Consider the following 24,811-nt stretch of genomic DNA (forward strand, 5'->3'; position numbering starts at 1 on the left):
GACTGTGTTTAGTCACCTGCACACCTTCTAGACTTTCTTAGACTTTATGTAATGATCATCTCTGTTGTACATATTATTATCTTTTTTTTATAGGAGTTCTTAGACCTTTTTCCTCAGCAGTGTTGCCAACCCCCCGAAGTGAAATTTACTGGCAGAATGTAAAAATTTACAAACGGTGCCCATTTTTTACTGACAAAAAAAAACATGACATTTACTGGCAGATCCACATTTTTTACTGACACTGCAAAAAAAGTACCTAAAAATACTGTTTTTAGTGCTAAACATTGCAAATATTAATATTTGAACTATAAACACATAGCTAGTGCTATTAGCAATGTGTTTAAGTTAAACAAAAGTCAAAAAACATATTTCTCAATTTACATGAAGGTCAGGTTACTATAACCCGGCCAGCAGAGAGTTCCCCCTTACATCAGAGTCTGCAGGATGGTGACCAGAGACCACCTTCCGCAGTGTGAATACACTAAGGTAAGGGGGGGATTACTAATATAGGGGGGGAACCTTTATATCAGTGCCCCCTTACATTATTGTATTTACTTCCGCCTTACATCAGTGACCCCCCCAGACTGGCCTGGCGGCGCTGTCACTGACCTCCTCTCAGGTGCACCCAGCAGGGCTCAGTCAGATGGGTCCAGCTTGGTGGCTATTCTATAGCCTCCTCTCCACAGTCCACATGTATCTGTCTCTTCCCGTAACCCCCATCCCGGCAGCGCTTCCACTCTTGAATCCTTTCTAGGATCCCCTCAAAGACTGCAGACATGATAAGAGACAAGAGATGGTCAGAGACTGCGGACATACTACAGGAGAAGGACAGAGGCTGCGGACATACTACAGAAGGTGGACAGAGGCTGCGGACATACTACAAGAGGTGGACAGAGGCTGCGGACATACTACAAGAGGTGGACAGAGGCTGCGGACATACTACAAGAGTTGGACAGAGGCTGCGGACATACTACAAGAGGTGGACAGAGGCTGCGGACATACTGCAGGAGGGGGACAGAGGCTGCGGACATACTACAGGAGGGGGACAGAGGCTGCGGACATACTACAGGAGGGGGACAGAGGCTGCGGACATACTACAGGAGGGGGACAGAGGCTGCGGACATACTACAAGAGGTGGACAGAGGCTGCGGACATACTACAAGAGGTGGACAGAGGCTGCGGACATACTACAAGAGGTGGACAGAGGCTGCGGACATACTGCAGGAGGGGGACAGAGGCTGCGGACATACTACAGGAGGGGGGACAGAGGCTGCGGACATACTACAGGAGGGGGACAGAGGCTGCGGACATACTACAGGAGGGGGACAGAGGCTGCGGACATACTACAGGAGGGGGACAGAGGCTGCGGACATGATACAGGAGGGGGACAGAGGCTGCGGACATACTACAGGAGGGGGACAGAGGCTGCGGACATGATACAGGAGGGGGACAGAGGCTGCGGACATACTACAGGAGGGGGACAGAGGCTGCGGACATGATACAGGAGGGGGACAGAGGCTGCTGATAGGGTTGAAATAATGACTTAGAGTTCCACTTTAATTGTTTCTGTTTTTTCTTACCTGTGTACGTATCAATTGTTCTATTTAAATTGTTTGTGCTCCTTTCTTACCTATGTACGTATCAATTGTTCTATCAATCTGTATCTAGATGGAATTTGGAACTGCTGAATAATCATTACATGTTCGCTGATGAGAAACTCTTTGTACCTTAACCTCATTTGGTAATGCCGATAAGATTACTGCTTTTGGAACTGCCTATAAAAGAAGTAAAGGGAGCAGTCCTTTTGGGATGCTCAGAACTGTGATACAGACATACCTGACTCCGTGTCATTATTCTTATAGAAGCAATAATTTGGCAAAGCAATATAAACTTAAGCAACTTGTTTAAAAGTTGAACCTAACATTTTGGCGCCCGAAGAACAGGGACTCACCGATGATACTACAAGAGGTGGACGAACGCGGCTGACGGAACAAAAAGGAATAGGCATTCCGGGAATCACAGATCAAAAAACCTGCGCAGGTAAGAAAAAGCTTTATTTTTCTTATATTCTGTGCTCCCCTGATTTGTGCCTATCCGTTCTGTCAGTTACGGTTCTCCTGGTTTTAAAACACCAGCCTCTGTAGTGGTGAGTCTAGAATTACTGCATATTTTAGTTTATATTGCTGGTATTATTTGTTTGTTTTGTTATCTGTGTTTGTCTTGTCTGTCTTGTTGAGAAAGTGAATGAGCCTTGTCAAGGATGGTATGAGTTAGAAGGGGATTGCCGAACTAAGCAACGGAATGCGCCTTACCTCACACGATTGGGAACCTGAGGGCTTGTGAGCTTGGGGGTCTGACGCTTATGCTTAACCTCACATCTAACTCATAAACCATAGACGGGTTGAGAGTATAAGCCCTGTCTGCTCCATAAAGCAGGGATAAGAGTGTATGAGAGGGATTCCCAGATACGGGGAGGGAATAAGGTCTCAACAAAGTCCCGAGATCTAGTCGGATACCTGGCCACTTAAAGGAATGCTTGTATATGTTGTAGCTGCATTTTTGTATATGTTGTAGCCGCATTCTGGTTTGTTATTGGGCTAGCATATAAAGTAATTATTTATTATTGGGCCAGCATATAAAGTAATTCGGTTTCAGAAATCTCATTCCGGAGAGGTTTCTAGAATTCTAGCACCCTAGGAGGAAGGCAACGAGGAACTAGTGTAACTTAGCTGGTTTGCTATTGGGCTAGCATATAAAGTAATTATTCATTCTTGTATATGTTGTAGCCGCATTATATTGTACACTAAGTGTCCCACACGCTACCTAGGCAGGACTGTTAGAATGGGCCAGAGGAACACAAAACCCCGTCAGGGAATTGTGGCGCACTATACGGTGCCACAGATAATTAAGAACATTTATGGGAAAACCGAAGCACAGGACTTAAAGGATGTCCTTCGTAAATTTAAGGTGAAAGGAGCAGCGGGCTTAGACCCGGATGTATGGAGTGAAATAAAAAGGGACAGACAAGGAGAGGTGTTAGAGAAGCAATGGATGCGTCAGGTTCAATGCTTAATTAAGGTCTCAAATAGAGCGAAAGAAGAGGGGTGGAAGTATAATCCAGATTGTGATGGTTGGGATATGAAAGATAGAAGAACAAAAAATGTCGAGGCTCCCAGCTCAGCCATCCCACCCCCATACACTGACGTAGAACGCAAACCACACAAGATATATCCGGTACTTGAGGGGAGAGGATGGGTTTGTCAGGATTGTGGAGCACAAAACCCAGAATGGGCAGTAGAATGTGTGCATTGTGGGGCACAAAAACCTCATCCAGAAACTGTAGCTCCCGTACGCACTGATACACGCATTGTTCAGGTAAACAATCCAGAATTTGGACAAGCAGCCCATCCAAATGCCCCGCCTACTGTCACTCGTAGAATGCAAATAAGGACTTGGGCACCATGGTCGGCAGACACCCTTATGGCATTAATACAGAGCGCCCCAGACCCGGTAGCAAAGCCAGCTGCTTTTTGTAGATTTGTGACACAGTTAATGAATATACATGAAGCGACCTGGCAGGATGGGGAGGATCTATGCAGACACAAAATGACTCTGACCCTGTTTAACCAGTTTATGACAGAAATAGGTCCACACAGACCTGCAGGACAAGTTGATAGGGATGGCAATTTAGAGACAGGACATGTCAGACATATAGACTCAAGGGCCCCTTTTATTGCTAGATTAGAAGCTTTTTGTCAGGCAAAACAACAGGAGAGGGGGTCAATATCACCCATAACACATATGCCAGGACAGACTGTATCAGAATTTTACTTATCTATGGAAAGTATGATGGCAGATGGGGGATTGGACTTGGCCCTGCCAGTCACGATCTGAGCCTTCAATAGACAGTTTATGGAAGGATTAATTCCACAGATAAGTGAAAGACTGAAAGCTTGCACACCACCCTTAATTTGTTGCGATTTTTGGCAGAAAAAGGTTGCAAGGTTAATAAGAAAAAGTTGCAAGTGTGTCAGGAAAAAGTTATCTTTTTGGGACATTGTATATCACAGGGTACGAGACATCTCACTGAGGAGAGGGTTCAAGTGATAAAGGGAATGTTACCCCCACGGAATTTCAAACAATTGCGTATGTTTTTAGGTATCGTGTCATATTGTAGACAGTGGATACCACATGCTAGCGCTTTGATGCAGCCATTATACGATTGTTTGAAAATTGTACCGTATATGCTTACAGAAGTAGCTTATGAATCGTTTATCACTTTGAAAAAGTTGTTGATTTCTGCCCCGGCTATTGGTATACCAGATTACACCAAGATATTTAATCTGTACATTGCTGAGATCACTGGACACGCCACAGGTGTTCTGACACAGGCACATGTAAAACAAAGACCAGTCGCTTACTTTTCAGCAGCATTAGATCCAGTATCTAGAGGTTCACCGTCTTGTGTACGGGCGGTAGCTGCAGTGTCAATTATCATAGATAAGTCATCAGAGATTGTTCTAGACAATCCAGTCGTAGTGCATACCACACATGACATACATGCAATCTTGTCTCAGGTACAGCCCAAACACATTTCAATGGCTAGGCAATTAAGGTTACAGTGTACTTTACTCTTAACTCCAAATGTTACTTTTCAGCGCTGTACAACCTTAAATTTGGCCACCTTTTTGCCTCTTCAGTCACCAGATTTGGCAAGGGGGAATGATAGTACTAATAGTACTAGTGAGAAAAGAAATGAGGACACTGACACTCTTTTTTGTTTAAAGAAGTAGATGAACACGATTGTTTTCAGCTCATGGAACAGGAGACAATGGGATTCCCACACGTTACAGATACACCAATTTTAAACGCTGAGTACACCTTGTATATAGATGGTAGTAGGTTTGCTGATGACAAGGGTAAATATCACACAGGGTATGCTGTAGTGACTGATACGCAGGTAATTGAAGCACAGGCCTTACCAGCCCACATGTCAGCACAGGAAGCAGAATTAAAAGCTTTAGAACAAGCCCTAGAATACTTAAAAGAACGAGAAGGAAATATTTACACTGACTCTGCCTACGCTTATGGTGTAGCGCACGATTATGGCCACATATGGAGGGCTAGAGGTTATCTGACAGCAGCAGGTACACCTGTAAAACATGGAGAAGGGATTAAGAGAGTCCTGAACAATCTTCAAAAGGTTAAACGAGTAGCCATTATGAAGATAGCGGCACACACAAGCGCAAAAACAATTGAGGCAAAAGGAAATGCATTTGCAGATTTGACTGCAAAACAGGCAGCTCTAGGGGAAGGAAGCCCTGAGACCTTAGCAGCGGTAGAGGTGAGTATCCCAGACCCAACATGGCAGCAGCTGAGTAAATTACAGGAGCAAGCAGGGGAGAGCGAGAAAGATAAGTGGGTCAGAATGGGAGCAGCACCAGACCTTGACAATGTATGGAGGGAAGGGGGCAAAATATGCCTACCTGCCTCTCTGTACCCAGAAATGGCAGCGGCAGTTCACCTACCCACACACGTCAGTTCCAATTCCATGTATAGGATTGTGAACCAAGGATGGCTCGCCCCTGGATTCAGTAGCACTGCAAGAAACTACTGTGCAGCCTGCCAAATCTGTCTCCTGAATAACCCAGGACAGAGAGTAAAAACCCCACGTAAACACCAGGTCCGGGCCCAATACCCCTTCCAGAGACTGCAGATTGATTACATACAAATGCCTAAGAGCGGCCCTTTTGAATTTGTCCTCATGTGTATCGATTTATTCTCAGGTTGGCCCGAAAGTTATCCAGTAAAATCGGCTACAGCTAAAGCCACAGCTAAGAAACTGATCACTGAGTTAATACCTAGGTTTGGTCTTCCTGAAACCATAGAATCAGATAGGGGGACACACTTTACAGGAGAAATCATGCAGAATGTGATGACCATGTTAGGGGTTCAACAAAGTTTTCACACCCCTTACCACCCACAGAGTTCAGGATCAGTGGAGAGAGTAAATGGGACAATAAAGTTAAAAATACAAAAAGCCATGCAAGAGTTAAACAAGCCTTGGCCAGAATGCCTGCCTTTGGCTTTGTTCTCTATAAGGTACACTCCAACAGGAAAGACAGGATTATCCCCATATGAGATACTTTTTGGGAATGCACCTAGATTGGGTTTATACTTTCCACAGAGTATGCAATTGCAATGTGATAGTTTGACTGCATATGTGATACAATTACAACAACGTCTAACTAAGATCCACAAAAGTGTGTATTCTTCTCTTCCAGACCCTAATTCAATAACAGGTACACATACTCTGCTACCAGGGGATTATGTATATGTGAAGAAACACACCAGAAAGACATTGGAACCCAGGTTTGAAGGTCCTTACCAAGTACTCTTGACCACAGCCACCTCAGTAAAGCTGGAAGGAAAACCTACCTGGATACACGCATCACATTGCAAGAAACAACCCGAGAAAACAACATGATGAAATATCTACTTACATATTTTTTGTTGAAGATTGTTGTTTTACAAATATATGCATGGACTCCTGGTATTAATGTACTTGAAGTAGAGGAAACAACAACTTTCGAATGGGCTATAGATGATCCTAAAGTAGCAAATTATTATTGACAAAGGTAGACTAGTACATCTTTCCTCACAGATACAACAGGATACTGCACCACATTGGTGGGATATATTTAGTGGAATGTCTTCTACTGCAACCAATACCTTTCACTGGTTGTTAAGTCCAATGGTAATTATTATTCTAATATTAATATCACTTACAATCACGAATATATGTGTATACAGGAAAATAAATAGGAAAATTAGGAGAATAGACAGGGTATACTGATAAGTGTGTATTGACATCACCCTACTCCTATAAAACTCCTCTTCTTGAATTTTAAGATGTTGGTAATACCTAGGGGGATGGGTTCTACCCCTCTGACAACTCGCGGTCAGGGAAAGGACTCTGGGGAAAAACTGACTAGAACTTATTCATGAGGACCCAGGGGGAAGGAGAGGATGATGTCAAAGGGGGAAATTGATAGGGTTGAAATAATGACTTAGAGTACCACTTTAATTGTTTCTGTTTTTTCTTACCTGTGTACGTATCAATTGTTCTATTTAAATTGTTTGTGCTCCTTTCTTACCTGTGTACGTATCAATTGTTCTATTTAAATTGTTTGTGCTCCTTTCTTACCTATGTACGTATCAATTGTTCTATCAATCTGTATCTAGATGGAATTTGGAACTGCTGAATAATCATTACATGTTCGCTGATGAGAAACTCTTTGTACCTTAACCTCATTTGGTAATGCCGATAAGATTACTGCTTTTGGAACTGCCTATAAAAGAAGTAAAGGGAGCAGTCCTTTTGGGGGGATGCTCAGAACTTTGATACAGACATACCTGACTCTGTGTCTTAATTCCTATATGAAGCAATAATTAGACAAAGCAATATAAACTATAAGCAACTTGTTTAAGAGTTGCCCCTAACATTTGATTTAAAGGACATGGTACAATCAGGTTGTGTGTTGAGCTTTATGCTGAATACTAAACGTGCATATATACTGTATGAAGCACATTTAACGGCTGAATATTCGATCGTTAACAAAGTCTTTTTATAGAACATAAGATAAAGATTATACCTGCATTATCTACTATAAGGCTGAGACTTTACATTTCAATTTCTCCTTTAACAGCCAAGAATAGAAGTTCGTATAGTCAGCACAGACCGGTGTAGCTCCCATTTGCTCTGGATGTCTCAGGACTGTGGCCTTTGCTGTCATGAAAGTAAATATTACAATATCTAATTTGTCTATTTTCTGTATTGTATATGTGGTTAAAGGATCATTCCACCCAAAACTTATATCACAGTATATGGTAGGTGCTGGAAAGTTAGGTTGGTGGGTTCTTAAAGCGGGGGTCCACCTATCTATCGTTTTTTTTTTTTGAGTTCATTCACAAACTTTTCTTCTCAGCATTACATACTCACATATTGTGTGTAATATGTCCGCCTGTGTCAGATTTCGTCGGAAAGAATAACTTATATTATTCACTGCAGGCGGTTTCCATCTTCATTGTGGGCATTTGAAGCCCACAAGCATTTATTTCCTGGATGTGGTGAATGCTGTGCTCCCAGCATTCACCGCTCGTTCCCGCACATGCTCAGTGGCATCCTGGGAAGCCTGAGACTAGCTCCCAGGAGTCTGGGAGAGGCTAGAAACACGCCTACTCCCACGGGAGGAGAACCAGGAAGTGCAAAGAAGAATAGAAAAATAAAAGGTAATTACGGCGATTTAAATTTTTTTAAACGGCATGTCAGCATCTAGGCAAGGAAGAGAATACATACAGATATTGTTCAAAATTTGGGTGGAACTCCGCTTTAAATCTCTTGGGGACTCTACTGGTGAAATTTCCTCACTAAGTTCTTGGGTTTTCATACCTCCTGTTGCTATTTTGAGGGATACAAGCTCTTGTTTGAAAGATGAATATACTTTCAACAATCCTTTATTCATATTTATCTATACAGACTCCTGAGAAGAAAAAAAAAAACTGTTGTAGGAATATCTGTTTTGTTGATAAGTTTCAGACATTACGATCTTCAACCTGGAAGCTGCACTTCATCTTACCTGCAGCTGCTGCTTCTGGCCAACAGGGGGACTGAAAGACTGGAATATAGTATTGTACCTCTTTCTCTTTCTCTTTCTCCTTTTAGTGGCGGCTAGATGCAGCTGCTGCAGGAAGAGAATATGTAAACGCACTGCTTCCAGACTGGAGGTCCTCATGTCTGAAACTCCTGTTTATCAGTAAAATGTATACCCTGACAAATTACCATTTTCCTTTCAATGAACAAACAGTAAGCTCTGATAGTGCACTCATTCTTTTGTTTATTTTATATTATGTAAAATCTAACGAGAGCTGGAACACACGATGGTGTAGTATTTCTCAATTAACTATAAGCAGCTGAAAAAGTTTTAAGATTTACATGGATCGTCCCAGTCTGTACATAAGTAAATCAATATGGGGGGAATGGTCCCTTTAACCACTTCCTGACCCGGTCATTTTTTGCGATACGGCCCTGCGTTGCTTTAACTGACAATTTCGCGGTCGTACAGCGCTGTAGCCAAATAAAATTGATGTGCTTTATTTCCCACAAATAGAGCTTTCTTTTGGTGGTATTTGATCACCTCTGCGGTTTTAATTTTTTGCGCTATATACAAAAAAAGACCGACAATTTTGAATAAAAAACAATATCTTTTTACTTTTTGCTATAAAACATCCCCAATAAAAAAATGTAAAAAATCAAATTTCTTAATCAGATTAGGCCAATATGTATTCTGCTACATATTTTTTGGTAAAAAAAAATCCCAATAAGCGTATATCGATTGGTTTGCGCAAACGTTATAGCGTCTACAACTTAGGGACTTTTTTCTTTTCTTGTTTTTACTAGTAATGGTGGTGATCAGCGATTTTTAGTGGGACTGCGACTTTGTGGCGGGCAAATTGGACACTAAGTGACACTTTTTGGGGACCAGTGACACCAGTACTGTGATCAGTGCTAAAAAATGTCTGTTTCTCCACTAAATGATCGGCAGGTCGCGGTGGCCATCGTGGCCGCTGGACCCACTGATTGGCTCCCGCTGCGTCCAATCACAGTGGGAGTGGCACTCTGGCGGCGCACGCGCGCCCCCTACACCACGTGCACAAAATCACGTACAGGTACATGATTTTGCACAGCTGGACTGCCCTGCCGTAGTGTATATGCGGTGGGCGGTCCGGAAGCGGATAAATTACCGTATATAAAGCACTGTAATTCATTAAACTGTACAGATTGCACTGCAAAGAAAATACAGTGCATACAGTTCATAGTTGCTCAACCTCGGGATGAATGCCAGGCAGTGTTGCCAACCACCCATAAATTTGTGGACAGTTTGTAAAAATCGGCCAATTTTTACCCTGTTCATAAATGTCCGGGGATGGCAACCACTGCCCGTGAAAAATGTGGCTGCAGGTCAGCTTGGGAACTGCCCATGTACATTTCTGAATCCGCTCCAGCTTGGAGGGACTCGGGACTTAGGCCTGTGCCCTGGACTGGGATCGGCTCTCCTCAGACCACCCCCATGTGTTCCAGACCTTTACTACTGCCCTCCTATCCCCCTGTAACCCTCCAGCTCCCAGGCTGTGTTCTTTTACCCAATCACTAAGCTCTCCGCCCTCCACCTGTCCTGTGCCAAGAGAGCTACAGTAAGTTGGGACAGCCAATGGGAGCCAAGCAGTGTGGAGGGAGCTGCCGAAGGATTTAAACAGAGGGAAGAGTGAGTCTAGGAGCGAGTAATAGAAGTGGTGAGTGCGAGGACAGCGCTCATTACTGCCATAGATTACATTGTCTTCTCTGGCAGCACTGTGTTCTTGTCTAGTTCTCTGCGTGCTTGCACACAAAGCCCGGTGACCATGCAGTCAGCCCTTGAGCGGTGTACAAACATGATGGGAGCACTGGAGAGGTGCTGGTGCCTTAGAGGTAGGTGAAGTGGGGGATGGGGGAGCTCAGATGATGGGAGTCACAACTGAGTGGGAATAATTGTCAATTCTTCTCCCAGGTGACCTTGTTTGGGGGAGGCTGATCAATCTTTCTTCCAAAAGGGGGAGTACAGATCTCAGATGATTTCCCAATCTATCCATATACATCCAGATCACACTGACCCTTCCCGATGTCTATTTGCAGGTTGGCTGAGCCCATTTGGTGTTTTTTCCTCTGCTCTGATATAAGGGGGGGGTTCCCCTTTACACCAGAGTCTGCGACATTCCCCTTTACATCAAAATTCACAGATCTCCCCTTAACATCAGGGTCCACACAGTTCCCCCTTACACTGTAAGGGGGAACCTTCCAGACTCTGATGTAAGGGTGAACTCTGTGGACTGTGATGAAAAGTTAAACTCTGTGGCGTCTGATGTAAAGGAGAACTCTGGGGACCTTGTGTAAGTGGGGGAGGGGGGTGTGTGTCTCTGGTGACTAGATCCTACCTTATATCAGTGTTTCCCTTTACACCAGAGTCTACAGCATTCCCCATTACACCAGAGTCCACAGAGTTCTCCTTTTCATCACCCTGCAGACTCTGATGTTAGGGAGAACCCTGCAGACTAATGTAAGGGGAAACTCTGTGGACACTACATAGTCCTGACTCCTGACCAAGGTGTTTATTGTCCCAACAATTGCTGGTTTTAATGAAGTTATTCTTTAAGATCAGCTCAGTCAGTCAGTCAGTCCTTTTTGTGTGCATGAAAGCATATGCAATAGAAATGTTTTATTTAAAAAAAATGATCTTTGTCTTGAGGTTTATGTGTTTGTGAGGCTGTCAGCTGTGGTACAGTAATTAGGAATATTTTGTGGGTACAAGGACTGTTATGTGAGCAGTGTGTATATATCAACTAGGCACAGATACTGTTTAACCACTTGCCGACCGCTGCACCCCGATATACGTCGGCACAATTGCAGCGGTGGGCAAATGGGCGTACCTGTATGTCCCCTTTAATTGGCGGAGCTAGTGGGCGTGTGCACCCGCCGCGTACAGCATGACCGTGCCCGTGGATCCCATGGACTCAATGTCCGCCAGGGGCCTGCGATCGTGTCACGGTGCGGAAGAACGGGGAGATGCAAACAAGGAATTCCCCATTCTGCCTAGTGACATGACAGGGATCTACTGCTCCCTGTCATTGGGAACAATGATCTCTGTCATGTCAGTGGTAGCCCATCCCTCCCACAGTTAGAATCACTCCCTAGGACACACTTAACCCCTTGATCACCCCCTAGTGTTTAACCCCTTCCCTGCCAGTGTCATTTATACAATAATCAATGTATTTTTATAGCACTGATCACTGTAAAAATGACAATGGTCCCAAAATAGTGTCAAAAGTGTCCGATATGTCCACCATAATGTCGCAGTCATGATAAAAATCGCAGATCGCCGCCATTACTAATAAAAAAAAAAAATAATAAAAATGCCATAAATCTTTCCCCTATTTTGTAGACGCTATAACTTTTGCGCAAACCAATTAATATACGCTTATTGCGATTTTTTTTTTTTTTACCAAAAATATGTAGAAGAATACATATCAGCCTAAACTGAGGAAAAAAATTCGTTTTTTTATATATTTTTTGGGGATATTTATTATAGCAAAAACTTAAAAAATGTTGCTTTTTTTTCTAAATTGTTGCTCTTTCTTTGTTTATAGCGCAAAAGATAAAAACAGCAGAGGTAATCAAATACCACCAAAGAAAGCTCTATTTGTGGGAAAAAAAGAACGTCAATTTTGTTTTGGTGTGAATCTCGCAATTGTCAGTTAAAGTGACGCAGTGCCAAATCACAAAAAGTGCTCTGGTCAGGAAGGGGGTAAAATCTTCCGGGGCTGAAGCGGTTAATGATCCTCCCTTAAGCCCCTCCCACTGTTTGCTGGAATCTGGGCATGCATACTGATCATTGTGGCATGCTACACATGCCACAGAACCTATTATTCTGTTTTGTATTAGGGTGCCCCAGGCCATTCATAATTCTAGTCATGCTCACATTTTGTTACTGTTCGGAATTTGTCATAGTAAATCCAGCAGATTACTTTTGCTGAGTATTGATAATGTTTAAATATTGTTTATACTGCTTAAAAATATTGATTGCCTGAGTTTATAATAGGAGTTTCTATCATATTTCAGGATGTCAGTAAAAAAAAAAAAAAAAAAAAAGTGTTCCGTCAGTAAATTTCCCATGTGTTGTCAGTAAAAAAAATTGTAGGAGGCTGGTAACCCTGGTGCCATATCTGAATCATTTTACTTTTCTTTGGCAAACTGAGCCAAGTGGCATTCAATTCCACCACTGAAATGGATGAAATATGGAAAAAATTATAGTAAACTAGCAGACCAAAAAATAGAAACTACTCTGTTTCATCTATGGTAGAAATATAGAGAGGGGTTTGAATTTTCTTGGTTCATTCCCAACATTAAATAAATATACCTTTCCAGAAACAGGTAAAAACTGTACCTTTGCTACGAATACATCTTTTTTTGTGTGTTATTGTTATGCACTTTAGTTGTGTTGTCCTTTAATACAGTCATTTTTAATAGAATATTTTAATTATAGTATTGCTTATTTTATACTCCTTTGTAGATCCTACTGCTACCTACCCTACAGGCAGAGGATGCTTGACATTGATGCCATACACACTGGTCACTCACTATAAGATTACAGTTATGCGCCCAGTCCTCCTGGTCCCTTCTCTGCTAAGAAGAATCCTGAGTGAGAAACTATGTGCAAATAAAGACTACATGAAATGTGACACAGGTATATTCAGCATTCTTTCAGCAATATAGACTGCAATCTGAATGATGTCCTTACAATTCTGAAGCCAAATGGGCTATGAAAATTTTACTACAGCGGTGTACCTCATGTATGTGATTCCTCAATACAACAAAATGATTTCCATTAATACCTTTAGGTGCTCTGTGGTGGATAACACATTTCTCCCATTTTATTTTACTTTTACACTGATAGTCATTGGACAGTTCCCTAATAAGAGCATTGATGCTCAGTGAAAAAGACATGGCTAGTAAATTGAAGCACCTTGATGGTCACTGCAAATGCCCCTTTACATTAGTAGTCATTAGTACATACATACATACATTAGTATGTATGTATGTTACATTGGTGGTCAGTGGTCATAAGTGAAGTGCCCCTTACAATGTTGGTAAATGTAGAATTGGTCCTTATATTGGTATTTAGGGGTGGCGTGCAACCTTACATTGAAGGTTAGTAGAGCACAGTCCCCTTACATTGGTTGATAAGATTAAGCACTCTTTTGTGTGAAACGCATTAACTGTATGTCAAGGCCTTGTGCTGTTTGTCCCATTTTGGAGGAATAAAGGACTTTTATTGGATGATATCAGCAGTGTGCGGACACTTTTTACTTTCTCCTTCCCCTTATATTGGTGTTTAGTGGAGAGGCATCTCCTATATTGGTGGTCAGTAGTAAAGTTTCATCTTACTTTGGTGGCCATTAGAGGATGAGTTTTTTAATAGCAGCCTTGTGGTCATTGGGCAGAAGGATGCTCCCTTACACTGGTGGTCAGTAAAAAGAAGAATGCCCCTTATATTGGTGGTCAGTGGGAAGAATGCCCCTGTTACATTGATGGTCAGTGGGAAAAATGCCCCCTTACATTAGAGGTCATTAAAACGAAGAATGCCCCTTATATTGTGGTCAGTGGGAATGAGAACTGCCCCCTCATATTAGAGGTCATTAAAAAGAAGAATGCCCCTTATATTGTGCTCAGTGGGAAGAATGCCCCCTTGCATCAGTGGTTATTAAAAAGGATGCCCCTTAAATTGTGGTCAGTGGGAAGAATGCTCCCTTACATCAATGGTAAGTGGAAAGAATGGAAAGAGTGGTAAAAAGAATACATCCTTTAATTGGTGGTTAGTGGATGGCAGAGTGGCCCTTGGTGATTAGTCAGAGTAAGATTGCACCAGCATTGGTGGTCAATGAGTGCTGCATCATTGGTGTCGGTGATTGCTTCCCTGAAGGAAAAATCCATGTCCTGCGCTGCTCTCTGGTTCTTCTGAGTTAGGTTTCCACTATCACTACTCGGGCACCATCAGGTGGGAGATCAATCTGTTCAGGACAACCTGCACTCCAATGGGTTTCACTGACCTGGGACACCAGGAATGAGCTTAGTGATGCCCATACATGCCCACTCTTATTGATGACACCTAGGTGGCCTGCTCTCACCACCTCACTTCTTTTATGCCACTGCTGCTTTGCATATGTACTTTGCTATGTATTCTCACTGAAGCTATTCCTTTTAGAATGTTTGACGGATGCTGAATATGCAGCAAGAAATCAACGTGGAGACATAATTGGTGAAAAGGAGGGAGAGGGCGTACGCTGCTGGTATACTAGACAGAATGTGGAATCTGTAGCCCAACAGGTAAGAATTCAGAAGGCTTTAAAAGGTTTATAATAAAAACGATATTTTAATTTGTTTTTGAAAAGATGTAGCTGGGTTTAAATGACCCAATGATGTATCATATTTCTTGGGTAATCCAAGATGAACTCTATCTTTACTTTAAAGCTCACAGTGTACATTAAGTCCCCTGATTTCTATAGAAAAAAATGTCATAGTTTACCTTAATGTAATCATATCATTAAAATTAAGCTGTTACTATGACAATTTTTAACTGGTGTCAGGACAGGGGTAGAGCACTTTATCATGTAAATGTGATCTACTTGTAGCATGACCCCCTTGAGGATTGCTTGGATTTACCTGCTCATCTGCACCACCATGACCCTGTGAACATTCCAACCCACCTGACACTCTGGGTTCAGACACCTTTGCACCACCTTAAAGTAATAAGTTAAAAAAATCAGTGAGTTTATATCCTAATAACATTTACTGGAATAACTCAAAGAAAATCTTGTTGCAAAGAGGAGGTAATAGATCCGCTGAGCTTTGGATAACAGTCCTGACTCAGCAGAAGAATCCCTCTACAATAGTGCAATGGAGTACCACTTGAACATGACTTGAAAGGATAAGCAAGAGTTAGGCATAGGCATTAATTCTGGCAAGACTTCTAAAGGGGGAACCCAGGCCGGCCTATTTGACTTTTAATCCTAATGAGAGATCAATCAAACAAGAATGGTGTGAGGGCCCTTTAAGTAGTAATGACAGCAATGTCCCAGTTGCAGACCTGATGGTCTTCGCCGGCAGTCGGAGCTCATTAACTATATCCAATAAGGTGCAGTAACAAGGCAATGGTATTTCTGGGAATGGTTGATGCAACAGGTGTCTATGTACAGTGTTCAAATAGAAGTGTAGTAAAGTGTTTCCCCAGGGTAAAGCTGTCTGTGCACAGTGTCCCAGTGAAGCAACAAAGAAAGGTTTGCAACGGTGGGCAATTGCCCTCTCACCAATGACCAGGCCGACTGTCAAGGTGGTGCTGGATAGATGTTCGATGAACAACAAGCAGCGCTAGGCCCTTCTCGGCTGAATTGGAATATTGTACACCGCGTGGTAGGCCGCAACCTCACCCTCCCTGTACAGTCTTTGGCCTCTTTTCTAGCTCTTCCCAGCAATCTCCCTGATGGTAGCAAAAGTCCCTGGGATATTTAGTCCAGGTCTATAGTCATGCGGGGCAATTGCCATTCTGAGGAACTGCTAATCCCACAATCCCTTTGGTTTGGCTCACAGAGATGATGTCAGTTAGTAAAGCTGGGCACTAGAGGGACAATACAATAGACAATAGAAATGACAGGGAATCGCCACACTTTGCAATTGTAGTGCATATTGCTGCATACTTATGACGCTGGTGAAGGTCCTACCAACACATGTCCCAGCAGACCTAGAACCTGTGAAATTACGTGAATGGGCACAGCCTCACTGAAAAGGGTGATTGGCTGGGCATATTAACTACTTTATACTCAGCCTCTATGCAAGCAAGATTCCTAAAGAGTCATGGGTACGTGTCCATAGGCTGGACAGATCTAAAGTCCTATGCAGGGAGCTTTCATCCTCAAGACATCAGGAATGTGAATATAGAAATGGGGAGCAGGCAGTTAATGGACTATATTCTTTCCCTGCAACTTGACAAAAAGCAACCTGCAGGTAATACAATACATCGTTTTTATAGACATGCCGTTCATCCCTTGCATTGGCTTAAAAACATTAGTGCCTGGAGTTCAACTTTGTGATTCCAGCTAAATCCATTTGCCATAGGCATTATATGGAACTTTTACCCTGGATGAACACTTTGTTCAGAATACAAAGATCGCAGTAGTATAAAACTCTTTTTAGGCTCCATAACTGCTACAATGGGGAACAGAATGTCTGATTGGGAACTACTGTATGTGCAATTCAGAAAAATGTGTTACTGATGCAAGAAAGCTAAGATATAAACTCTGTGTTGAGTTTGTCCTAGGGAAACATAATATAATAAAAAGCTAACCATTTCTACCCTCTTTATTATACCACAGAATGCACACTGCCTTCTAGAGCTTGGGCTATCCTGTCTCTCTGCTTTGATTCGTGTGGGTATCTATCCCATTATTCTGCACATCCCATTGACTGAGAAGAGTTCCAAAAAACTTAAGTAGGTGACATTTAATACTTACATTATACAAGCTGTAAACAAGACAATAGTCATTAAAGATATAGAAATTCTGTACAATACCATTTAGTTTTAACACTGACCCTAATATTAAAGCTGAATTTCTGGAATTCAGCCACTTTGTAAAATGTTTTGGATTACTAGGGGTTAAGTTGTCACCTTGTGGGCTTATCTCTTAAATTTTGAAATTGGCATTTACTGAGCACTGGGATTATAGCTATCACTATACTTCTGGTGCTCCACACTGGACCTTCTGGTCTTAGCTCCTGCAACTGCAGAGTTGCATGCAGCCGCTGTGCCCGCCCCTCCCTTCCTCTTGCCCTATCACAAAGCACTTTATATTATGTGAACCCATTCACAGCAGTGGGGAGGTGAGAGCAGAGATGCCATGTTTGAGAACACAGAATGTCTCCTTTTAGAGCTCTGAGAGTGTAGCGATAGTTGTACTCCTAGTCTATAAGGCTCGATTCACACCTATGCATGTTGCTTTTGAGCGTTTTTGGAGGTTTTTTTTTCATGCTTGCCACGTTTTTGAGCCGCGTTTTTGCCGCGTTTTTGCCGCGATTTGCATTTTGCGTTTTTTTTTTTTTTTTTCATTTTTTTTTACAGTCTTACAAAAAAATTACAAAAAAAAATAATAAAAAAAAAAAAAAAAAACGGCAAAAACGCACCAAAAACGCATCAAAAACGCTGCATAAACGCTGCACTTGCGTTTTTGATGCTTGTCCATTGAAAACCATTACATGCAAAACGCTGCTTTAGGCTCCATTCACACTAGCGCGTTTTTTGATGCATTTTGCATTTTGCAGAAATGCATGGGAATTTTTTAACATGGGTTCCTATGGAACATGTTCACATCAATGCTTTTGTGTATCTCTGCGTTTTTGGAAAGGGTCGGGGACTTTTTTTCATGCAAAAAGCAGCGTTTTGCATGTAATGGATTTCAATGGACAAGCATCAAAAACGCAAGTGCACCGTTTTTGCAGCGTTTTTGCAGCGTTTTTGGTGCGTTTTTGGTGCGTTTTTGCCGTTTTTTTTTTTTTTTTTGTAATTTTTTTTTAAGACTGTAAAAAAAAATGAAAAAAAAAAAAAAAAAAAAAAACGCAAAACGCAAATCGCGGCAAAAACGCCACAAAAATGCTACAAAAACGCTGCTCAAAAACGTGCCAAGCATGAAAAAAAAACCTCAAAAAACGCTCAAAAGCAACATGCATAGGTGTGAATCGAGCCTAAGGCCCCATTCACACTAGCGCGTTTTTTGATGCATTTTGCATTTTGCAGAAATGCACGGGAATTTTTTAACATGGGTTCCTATGGAACATGTTCACATCAATGCTTTTTTGTATCTCTGCGTTTTTGGAAAGGGTCGGGGACTTTTTTTCATGCAAAAAGCAGCGTTTTGCATGTAATGGTTTTCAATGGACAAGCATCAAAAACGCAAGTGCAGCGTTTTTGCAGCGTTTTTGATGCGTTTTTGGTGCGTTTTTGGTGCGTTTTTGCCGGTTTTTTTTTTTTTTTTTTTTTTGTAATTTTTTTGTAAGACTGTAAAAAAAAAATGAAAAAAAAAAAAAAAAAAAAAAAAAAGCAAAACGCAAATCGCGGCAAAAACGCGGCAAAAACGCCGCAAAAATGCGGCAAAAACGCGGCTCAAAAACGTGGCAAGCATGAAAAAAAAACCTCCAAAAACGCTCAAAAGCAACATGCATAGGTGTGAATCGAGCCTTATGCATGAAAAAAAGTCCCCGACCCTTTCCAAAAACGCTGAGATACAAAAAAGCATTGATGTGAACATGTTCCATAGGAACCCATGTTAAAAAATTCCCTTGCATTTCTGCAAAATGCAAAATGCATCAAAAAACGCGCTAGTGTGAATGGGGCCTTAGGCCTGGTTCACACCTATGCATTTTTAGTGCTTTTTGCATTTTGCAGATTTGCACTACAGCACATGTCCCATAGGAAACCATATTACATGGACTGTAGAACAAATCTGCAAAATGCAAAAAGCACTAAAAATGCATAGGTGTGAACCAGGCCTAAGTTGACATGCACCTTGTTGGACTTAACCCATAGTAAACCAGCAGATTTGACAAAGTGGCTGAATTCCTGAAGTTCCACTTTTACAGCTTCAGATTACTTACAAAATCTGTACTCTTACCATTAAAAAGCTGTCCTTGAGCTTTAAGTAAGACTTTTCCTAGACTGAGATGGGGTAAGTCTACTGCACACAGGAGGAAGCATTTCTTCAATCACCTATCCCCTAGTAATCAGACTGTCCGTTGTAACTTTGTAGTAATTATAGGCAGCATAGGGGCAGATCAGTGTCAGACATTTGCGAACAACCTGGAACTGCACAGGCACTGGGATTTCATTTTTTTTTGCCATTTAGGCTGGGTTCACACTGCTGCAGTGCGAATTTACCGCGATTTTACCGCGAATTTACCGCGATTTTACCGCGATTTTACCGCGATTTTACCGCGAATTTCAGGAGTTGGATATAGCTGCGATTGATAGTCTAGCCAATGGAATCATAATGTAAAAAAAAAAAGGGTCTTAACTTCCTGTGTACTTCCTGGTTTTTGTGGAGAGTAGTGTGGTGGAATTCGCACATATGTGAACCAATCAATGCGATTCAAGAACGATTTACATTGATGTCTATGGAGACTAAATTCGCAACGCAACGCAGTAAACTCGCACAGGACCTTTTTTTCACGCAGGTTATATTCGCAACGCGTCGATGTGAACGGCACTAATGTTAATCTATGTAATTTAAATGACTTGCGAATTTGAGCGATCGCAACGGCTCAAATTCGCAATAGAATTCGCAGCAGTGTGAACCCAGCCTTACAGTGCCTTGAAAAAGTATTCATACCTCTTGAAATGTTCCACATTTTGTCATGTTACAACCAAAAACGTAAATGTATTTTATTGGGATTTTATGTGATACACCAACACAAAGTGGCACATAATTGTGAAGTGAAAGGAAAATGATAAATGGTTTTCTCATTTTTTTTACAAATAAATATGTGAAAAGCGTGGTGTGCATTTGTATTCAGCCCCCCAAGTCAATACTTTGTAGAACCACCTTTCACTGCAATTACAGCTGCAAGTCTTTTTGGGGATGTCTCTACCAGCTTTGCACATCTAGAGAGTGACATTTTTGCCCATTTTTTCTTTGCAAAAGATTGGATGGAGAGCGTCTGTGAACAGCAATTTTCAAGTCTTGCCACAGGTTCTCATTATGATTTAGGTCTGGACTTTGACTGGACCATTCTAACACATGAATATGCTTTGACCTAAACCATTCCATTGTAACTCTGGCTGTGTTTAGGGTCATTGTCCTGCTGGGAGGTGAACCTCCGCCCCGGTCTCAAGTCTTTTGCAAACTCTAACAGGTTTTCTTCTAAGATTGTATTTGGCTCCATCCATCTTCCCATCAACTCTGACCAGCTTCCCTGTCCCTGCTGAAGAAAAGCATCCCCACAACATGATGCTGCCACCACCATGTTTCACAGTGGGGATGGTGTGTTCAAGGTGGTGTGTTAATTTTTCACCACACATAGCATTTTGCTTTTAGGCCAAAAATTAAAATTTAAAATTTTGGTCTCATCTGACCAGAGCACCTTCTTCCACATGCTTGCTGTGTCCCCAACATGGCTTCTCGCAAACTGCAAACGGAACTTCTTATGGTTTTCTTTCAACAATGACTTTCTTCTTGTCACTCTTCCATAAAGGCCAGATTTGTGGAGTGCACGACTAATAGTTGTCCTGTGGACAGATTCTCCCACCTGAGCTGTGGATCTCTGCAGCTCCTCCAGAGTTACCATGGGCCTCTTGGTTGTTTCTCTGAATAATGCTGTCCTTACCCCGGCCTGTCAGTTTAGTTGGAAGTGTCTTTGCAGTTGTGCAATTCTCTTTCCATTTTTGGATGATGGATTGAACAGTGCTCCATGAGATGTTCAAAGCTTGGGATATTTTTTTTATAACCTAACCCTGCTTTAAACTTCTCCACAACTTTATCTCTGACCTGTCTGGTGTGTTCCTTGGCCTTCATGATGCTGTTTGTTCACTAAGGTTCTCTAACAAACATATGAGGGCTTCACAGAACAGCTGTATTTATACTGAGATTAAATTACACACAGGTGGACTCTATTTTCCAATTAGGTGACTTCTGAAGGCAATTGGTTCCACTAGGGGTATCAGAGTAAATGAGGCTGAATACAAATGCACGCTACACTTTTCAGATAATTATTTGTAAATAATTTGGAAAACCATTTATCGTTTTCCTTACACTTCAAAATTATGTGTCACGTTGTGTTGGTCTATCACATAAAATCCCAATAACACACATTTACATTTTTAGCTGTAACATGACAAAACGTAGAAAATTTCAAGGGGCATGAATACTTTTTCAAGGCACTGTATAGGATAATAAATGATGACCCTGAATGATTTTTGAACACGGATGAAACCATGCTTATGGAGAGAGAAGCAGATGAATGCATTATCATGGGTATTACTGTGATATGTGTGGGAGGCCATAAATACAAGTCTAAATGACAGACTTATATGGGTCACTCCTGATGCCACTGTCAATCAGAGGTGAAGAGGTATTTTTATACCCCGTACACACGATCGGACATTCCAACAACAAAATCCATGGATTTTTTCCAACAGATGTTGGCTCAAACTTGTCTTGCATACACACGGTCACACAAATGTTGTCGGAAATTCCGAACGTCAAGAACGCGGTGACGTACAACACATACGATGAGCCGAGAAAAATGAAGTTCAATTGCCAGTGCGGCTCTTCTGCTTGATTCCGAGCATGCGTGAAATTTTGTGCGTCGGAATTGTGTACACACGATCGGAATTTCCGACAACGGATTTTGTTGTCAGAAAATTTGAGATCCAGATCTCAAATTTTGTGTGACGGAAATTCCGATGGAAAATATCCGATGGAGCCTATACACAGTCGGAATTTCCGACAACAAGCTACCATGGAACATTTTCTGTCAGAAAATCCAACAGTGTGTACGGGGCATTAGAGTGCTTAGTTTCTTCCAGATCTGTGCAGTAATCCAGTGTGAAATTTTGCCTCTGTGCAGGAACTTCCTGTAATAAAGACTGGTCACTGCTGCTTTCTCTCCTTGTACAGGGTGTCTGGTCTTGTATCCGCCCCTTCCTGTAGCTTTCTGCAGGAAGCCTGTAGTGGGAGGGGCCTACTGGGTTCCTCCCACAGCTCTGCTTTCAGCACAGCGGGTAAATAGCTTGGTGATGATGATGCTATCGCTACTTTACATGGTAATATCTGGGTTTGCAAAGGCATTGGCTCGCACAAAGTTGATTTATATCTTTTGTGGCTATTGAGAATTATATTTGGATAAAAGTTTTTTTTCCCCATTGCGCAGCTTCAATGCATAATGCTGGAAAAACTGTGTACAGAAAAATACACCTCTTTTTATTAAGTGTTAGGATACAGGAAATGACTATTATTTTCAATACTAGAGTTGATGGTGACGAAAATCATTTTAGTGATTATAAGGAAAGATCTCATTGGATCTGTAAGGAATATTTATAAGATGCTTTCTCAGAGGGATAGAGAACTGAAATATAGATATATACTATAGATGTGAATACATTCTTACATATCTTTCTGCATTGTTTAGAAAAACTCGGCAATGGTGGGGAAAGTGTGAGGACCTGCTACTGGAGTGTGCCCAGAGGGAAGAAGCCGAGCTGGATGCCCTGCCTTGTCTTTATAGAACTGTGGATCCTGAGAGCTGGAATGACGCAGAATCTCTACTCTGCAGAGTAAAGAGCGCCATCACTGATGAACAAAAGCGCATTGTCTGGCTGGAGAATCAACCTTGCTGAATTTTCATTTCCGGCACTTTCAACACATTCAGGATTGCACATTATAAACTAGAAGAACAATTGTTTACATGAAATGAGTTCATAGGTCAGTATTTCTGCAGTAAAAATATAGCCTATTTTAAAGGAGACGTCTGTAACCCTTATGATGCTGCAGCTGTACCGCCCTGCTCTAAGACTGAGGCGTGACTGATCACATGACCACTGATCGGTCAGTCTCTGCTCCCAGCGGTGGTCAGTGAATGTAAGCTGCAGGGATTTCCTTCTCCTCTCCCTGCTCCTCCAGGGTTGGCTGGAGTTCTAGGCGGGGGAGGGTGCTGGAGTGGCTGGCTCTGGCACTCTACACACAAATAGGCAGAGCCAGTTGTCATGCCTTCTTGATCATGACATGGTTTTACCTCATCAACCTATTGTGATCATGACTTTGTGTTAGTAAATGTACTTCTATGACCCAAAAGACAAGCATAGCCAAAAAAAAAAATAAAAAATGACTTTACTTCTCTTTTAGGTCTCAGTGAAAACCATAGGTGTGCACAGCCTATTGCATTAGGGTGTGCACCTCAAAGCTCAAACACATATGCTTATGTGTGCATGTGTATATATACGGAAGGTGTCAGTAGAGCAGTGAATGGTGTCATAAGGGCAGATATTGGTGGTGTCAGTAGGGAAGTTACAATCTTATTTTAATTGTTTTTTTGCAATTTTTTAGGACTTATTTGGTGAAATATCAGGGGCCTAAACATTGGAAATATGCACCACACGGGGTGATTAGGGTGTGCCCAGGCACACCCTTTGCGCACGCCTATGGTGAAAACTATATAAACACATTTAGGGTGCAGTAAAAAAGTGGAAATATGCACCACACGGGGTGATTAGGGTGTGCCCAGGCACACCCTTTGCGCACGCCTATGGTGAAAACTATATAAACACATTTAGGGTGCAGTAAAAAAGTAAGTGCTTAAAGTCTTACTATTGGTTTGTTTACTGAAGCAGCTCCCATAAATGTTTGGCCTTGTGTTTTGGATCATTGTCATGTTGCAATGTCCAAGTACGTCCCATGCGCAGCTTCCTGGCTGATGAATGCAAATGTTCCTCCAGTATTTTTTGATAACATACTGCATTTATCTTGCCATCAATTTTGACCAAATTTCCTGTGCCTTTGTAGCTCACACACCCCCAAAACAATCAGCGATCCACCTCCGTGTTTCACAGTAGGAATGGTGTACCTTTCATCATAGGCCTTGTTGTCTCCTCTCCAAAATGTAGTGTTTATGGTTGTGGCCAAAAAGCTCAATTTTGGTCTCATCACTCCAATTGACTTTGTGCCAGAAGGTTTGAGGCTGGTCTCTGTGCTGTTTGGCGTATTGTAAGCGTGATACTTTGTGGTATTTGCATAGTAATGGCTTTCTTCATGTTATGGAGTATTTGTAGGCCGCAGATTTGTGTGTGGCTGGCGCCACAAATGAATGAAAAACCCACAAATAACTTCAGGTGAAATACAGAACTCTCTGAAAACATGTGGTGTGGCTGTTTCAAGATGCACAATAAGGAGGCACTTGAAGAAAGAGGTCTTTCAACCAAAATTGTCTTTCTTTAACCCCAAACAAAGTATGTTTACAAATGTCCTGATATTCAAGGGGTTAAAACTACAGCTGTGAACTTGGCATTTGTATTGTTTCTTTCAGCTGGCAGTTGGCTGTCATGTAAAAGTGATCCAGGCAGCTGTAGATCTGCCTAATCATTTTTATAGTAACAAGAAGGTGCCATCATAGACCTCCGATGTCTGT

General features: G+C 41.9%; 1 protein-coding gene across 1 annotated transcript; it reads left to right on the top strand.

Annotated features, from left to right (window-relative positions):
* The first annotated feature begins 7,672 nt into the window (after positions 1–7,672).
* Positions 7,673–23,857, top strand: LOC141114488 (caspase recruitment domain-containing protein 14-like). Its single transcript, XM_073608194.1, has 5 exons — positions 7,673–7,800; positions 13,164–13,337; positions 14,856–14,977; positions 17,020–17,135; positions 22,820–23,857. Exons 1-5 carry the CDS (start codon positions 7,767–7,769, stop codon positions 23,025–23,027), a joined length of 654 nt encoding a protein of 217 aa, XP_073464295.1. The 5' UTR covers positions 7,673–7,766; the 3' UTR covers positions 23,028–23,857.
* The last annotated feature ends 954 nt before the right edge of the window (positions 23,858–24,811 follow it).

Source organism: Aquarana catesbeiana, linkage group LG12, assembly GCF_042186555.1.
Source record: "Aquarana catesbeiana isolate 2022-GZ linkage group LG12, ASM4218655v1, whole genome shotgun sequence".
NCBI lineage: Eukaryota > Metazoa > Chordata > Amphibia > Anura > Ranidae > Aquarana > Aquarana catesbeiana.